Here is a 5,403-nt window from a genome sequence, read left to right as displayed (position 1 = left end):
TCTGTCTATCTCCAACGCTTTCTCCTCTATTTCTCTCTCCAAAGCCCCTCCCCTTTGACTCCTTTTTTTTGCCTGGCTCCTCTCCATGGTTACCATGGCAACTGAGGGCTAAGCTGCTTTCGTCATCAATGCCGAGCCAGGGGCTGTCATCAACATTTTCTCCCTCCTCTCTATGCCTGATGACTGTTTACATAAACATCAAAGACAAATGGACTATTAATAGGGCTAAATTTAGATGAGCAAATTATGTCATTTATTTTTAATGTCATCATTAATCCATCTAACTCGCTGAATCTCGATATCGATCTTAAAAATCCATTAATGTAGCAGTGTTTACTTCCTAGAAAATGTGTGACAGACTTGATTAAATACATTTGTATTTAGTAGATAGCTTAGCTCACTTCACCAATACAATTTAAAATACTTATGTGAGACATTGCAGACTATTGGGAAGTATATCGAACTAAGTTTTAAAATAAAATGTTAGGCGGCTGTCAATTTCTACAACCAGTAAATTAATTTTAAAGTGTTGGGAGGCAGCCCTTTGAACACTTAAACAGTGTTAAATCAAGTTGTTTAGAAATGTTTCATAAATGCTGAGGGACTTAAAAATAAAATGAGTTTAAAGTAGAAACAAACCGATCTCTGAGAAATAGATTGAACTGAATCCAAAGTTCCAGTGTTTATGTAAAATACTGTGTTGTTTTCATATGTTAAGCATTATCAAACATTGCATACTGGTAAATATATCAGAATGGTGTGCAACTAGAGTATATACCTGTACATACCTGTATGTGCATGTACACATAGTATATTCATATACCTCAATACTATTTGAATAATACATGCATAATCTTTACGTGTAACTAAAATAACTATAACCAGTTTGTTTGCAGGCAAACTTCTCTAAACCAAATTTCATTTTGTGCCTTAATCATCTCTGCTGACGCCCTGCATATAAACGAGTATATAAATGATTCATATGAGGGGATGATAGAGAGAGGGCATACTTCTTTATTTTCAGGTCAATAATTGAGGTTTTGAAGTGAAACACGCTCTCTTGTGGGCTTTGGATGAACAACAAGAAAAGCTGCAGCCTCATTCACATCAAAAGTAAAATTTCCTGATCTAATGTTTATATAAGTGGGTCAGCTCTCTTTAAATAAACCTTTTGTTCACAGACATCATAAGGTTTGAGGCAAGTACGATCCAGATTTGCAGACATACAGTACAAATAACAAGGCCTAACACTTGATTCTCCATAAACATGATGATGAAATAGCATTTCACTTTTATACCCTACAAAGTAAACTTGCATGTAAGGAACATACATTACAGAATGAAAAACAGAATGTTTAGGGCATTAAGAAATGCTATTTATAGTAATAATGTCTAAAATAAATAAGTGCTCTTTAAACCCACTGGACACTTTCACTTATTCTATCGAATAACATACAATACAAGAACTTCAAGAATGATACCTTCACAGATAATGATGCAAACATTATTTTATGCAAATATTGGAGTTAGTTTTAAAGCGCATTTTATCGCTTACCAGCGTATATTTCGGGCTGTGGAGCGCACCGGCATTGAAGCTGCACCCACCAATTTTTATAAAAAATAAATGTTTACATATATTTGCTGCACTGCACTATAAGCCACAGATATATATCGGTAAGAAACATTTTGTAAATATTTATTTACATACCTAAATTGTTTCCAAACGGTGCCTGTAATACGGCAGTAAAATGGCTGATTAAAAAAAAACATAAGTCATTGTCATGGACGTGTTAGCTGCGGAACTAGCTCTCCAATCAGCTAAGCAGACTCAATAACTCCACGGTGACGTTTTGTTGAATTTACAAAACCGAAACAATACAAAAAGAATGCCATTGTAAGTTAATAATACTAACACAGAAACTTGCAAACGTGTTAGCATATTCGCTAATGCTAACAAAGCTAGCTTGATTATATTACAATAGCGCGTACAAATATGCATTATAACACTCCTACATACATCACACACAGGAGGGCTTAGTAAGTATTAATTGCTTTAGTTATATTGTAAAACTTACAAACCTTGCTTGGAATGATAAATGAAGAATCCTTTCGAGCAGAAACGCTATGGACGAATACTTTCGGTTAAAGGAACAAAATAGGAAGTACATTTTTAACTTGCACCACCTACAGTGAGCAAACTCGTCCAAAAGATAGTTCCTTGAGCACAAACAATAACACACGTTCAGTGTCTCTGTCCGTGTTCTATGAAAAGTATTTGTTGAATACAAAACATTGTGGCCATTAACGAAGAAAAATCCATAAATCAGCCGCACCGCCTTATAAGCTGCAGGGTTCAAAGCATGGGAAAAAGTAGCGATTTATAGTCTGAAAAATACATCATTGAGCAGTATGATGCAGCTACGATAATACAATATAATAGTAAGCATTATTGATATTTTGATAGTCTTAATATCTTGTGCAGGTGTTCGATAACTATATACTCTATATACTGTGTATATATATACTCTATAATGCACGATGACTCTTAATGTCACTCAGACGCTTTTAAAACTTTAAAATTTAGTGCATCCTGTGAAAATGTTTCCGTTGTTTTTTGTTACTTCCCCATAATGCCTGATAAGAGCTTAAAAAATCAACTTTCAAAGTTTATTCAGATGATAATTAGTGGAGTGATTCCCTTCCAAGTGACAATGAAGTAGTGTTGCATCACATAACCTGATTAAGTGGCCAGTACCTCGGATAAAGAGCCTCTTTGAGACACACTCGTTCAGACATTGTGCTCCATGTGAGCAGCTTGCAGGGAAACTCTGTCCTTCTGGTGGTTGCTGTCATGTGCTTCACAGGCAAGCGTGTCATAAGTACGACGGTAGAAAAAGCGAGTGACCAGGGTGATGATGAACATCTCCATGATCATCATCTGCTGACTTAGCACTGCGGGATAACAGCAAGAAATGAATTTGGTTCATGACATGCCAAAGGCAAGACTAATAAAAATAGATTAGGAGAAATGTCTCTTACTAGATCCACGAGCTTGCGAAGAGAAAGGAGGGGAGCAGGCAATGGTTCCATCCAGAGCCAGGATGTTGATGATGGATGTCTGCAGCTGGCTTAATACAAGTATTAGCTAAGGATAAAAGAAAGATGTTATTAGGGACATGCGCAGTCTGTGCATTGTATTTTCACTAAGGTATATAGAGTATTTCAATATGTGTATTATCACATTCACTGTTACAAATGGCATTGGTGGAATGGCCACTTTACACGGCCCATATTGTACTGAGCAGCCATACCCTTCTGCCATTGCATTTTCTGCTTTGATGGTTATTTTGACCTGTGACAGTAATGCTTGTGTTGTGATTTAACTAAAGTTCTTGCTTTAATCATGACTAGTATCTATTTACATATCCTCGACAGATTGTGAAGGTGTACCTACTGTAACATTGGGGCATGTAACGGCATTCATTGTGAATGACGTGTGTGTACTCACTTGGTACATGGCATATTTGGGCACAATATTGATCATGCGTAGAAAGCTGTTGGTGTTCATGAACACGATGGCTACCGGCCACAAGGAGGTAATGGTGAGAACGCCAATGAATGGGTTGATCCAAATTGCTGTGCCCGTGATCTCCAGCTGGAAAAGAAAAGGTTTTTTTTAGGTAATTGATAGTCTACCTTAATGCGAGCATATGTAATTAAGGGATAAAACTTTACATCCGAGAGGTCAAAGTAGCCGTTTGTCCACAGTACTATGGAGAGGACACTGAGCACAGTCTTTAGGATGGCATACTGAAGTGCACCCAACTTCAGCAAGAATAGCAATCGCCTTAAAGATAACAAAATGTGTTATATTAGACAATAGCATGCATGATTAAACCTGTACAACAGTGAATGGGTCATCATCACAAGTGGCGGCTCAGTACCGTGTCATGGGCACGCGAGGTAAACACAGGCAGCAGCAGCAGCACGGCCCTGTTGTTATCTTGAAAGTTTTTCCAGAAAAGCGCTTCAGAAACAAACTGCTGCCACCCAACTCCTCTATCAGAAGGACCAACACTTTGTACACCACTACTGCAAAATAACTACAGACAGATGAACTCAAATTAAAAAACTAAAATATTAAAACTTTCAAAGTAAACAAAATCCTATACTTTTTCAGGATTTGCATCAATCATAGTTAGAGATATGATACTTGACATTTGCATGTGTAATGATTCATGAAGCGGTTTAAACTATGTTTTAACCTCTAGATATATGCATAAGCATACACTTACAGGATGTAAGTAAAGCCCAGAGTTAATTATACTCTTTTCAAATTGTGAGTTAAAGTGATCGTATTTTTTCAATGGGTATCTTGGGCCTGAAATGATATAAGAAAGTAGAAAAAACGGAAAGACGTGTTTATTAATAAAATGTTATTTTGCTGTTTTGTTTTACCAACATTTTAATGTTCAATATATAATACTGTTAATATTAATATCCGAATATGATAATAATAATAATATTAACATTATTATAACTGATATCTGTTCTCAATGCAAGTATAGCCAATGTTCAAAATATGCAATACTGTACTACTTATTTAAAATATTTAGATAAGAAATCTAAATCAAAATAATACAAATTGAAATATTGCAATTTATAGATTTAAATAACATGAAGGCTAAAAATAAAAAACGCACCAGTTTGACGTCATATCTGTAAACATGACGGCCCTGGGGATCCACATCCCGAAACAAGCCATAGTGGCAATGACCTGAAATCGAGACACAAAAGCAGAAATTACCCTTTTCATTATTACATTTTCTATTTTTTTTAAGTTGTGTGAGGGCTCTTTAATAAAGAAATATAGAGGAAAGCATGAGTAATATTTAGCAGGACCAGGATAAGGGATGCTTACCGGAGCAGCTCCATTGACCCACATGATGGTGGTCTTTTTGGGGTAGGGCAATTTCTTATAGATGTAAACACACTGCTCCAGGTAGAGCAGCAGGGAGATGCAGGACATGAAGGTGAGCATGGCGTACAGGCACATCCCAAACGCATCTAGCTCTGAAGCGAACAACCCAAAATAGCAGAGTGGGGTCAATGTAAAGTTTACAATGAGTGGCACATGAAATAAGAAATTGTAAATCGTAAGCCTGATTCATATAACAGGAAGTGTATTACAGCTTAAAAGTCTGTTGTTGCTACAGTTATTTTGGGCTGAGAAGGTGAAGACAACATACATAAAATGCAGTATTATTCATAATAAACATTTGAGGATCCCAGATGCTCAGTGTGGCTTTGTGATAGGAAACACTTACGCTTTAGAACATCCATTGCCAACGGGGGCTCCTGTAAACAAGCTGGATCAATGGTACTGTTGTCAGCTTCCTCCAT

At 36.5% G+C, this 5,403-nt stretch overlaps 1 protein-coding gene across 1 annotated transcript; it reads right to left on the bottom strand.

Annotated features, from left to right (window-relative positions):
• Positions 1–2,616: 2,616 nt before the first annotated feature.
• LOC133650855 (organic solute transporter subunit alpha-like) lies at positions 2,617–5,403 on the bottom strand. The gene is made up of 8 exons (XM_062048565.1): positions 5,328–5,403; positions 4,922–5,073; positions 4,704–4,777; positions 3,945–4,103; positions 3,736–3,847; positions 3,509–3,655; positions 3,040–3,145; positions 2,617–2,952 (listed from the first exon to the last, which is right to left on the bottom strand). The coding sequence occupies exons 1-8, from the start codon at positions 5,401–5,403 to the stop codon at positions 2,789–2,791; spliced, it is 990 nt and encodes a 329-aa protein (XP_061904549.1). The 3' UTR covers positions 2,617–2,788.

This window comes from Entelurus aequoreus, linkage group LG05 (assembly GCF_033978785.1).
Source record: "Entelurus aequoreus isolate RoL-2023_Sb linkage group LG05, RoL_Eaeq_v1.1, whole genome shotgun sequence".
In the NCBI taxonomy this organism is placed as follows: domain Eukaryota; kingdom Metazoa; phylum Chordata; class Actinopteri; order Syngnathiformes; family Syngnathidae; genus Entelurus; species Entelurus aequoreus.
This window is presented reverse-complemented; position numbering and strand designations above follow the sequence as displayed.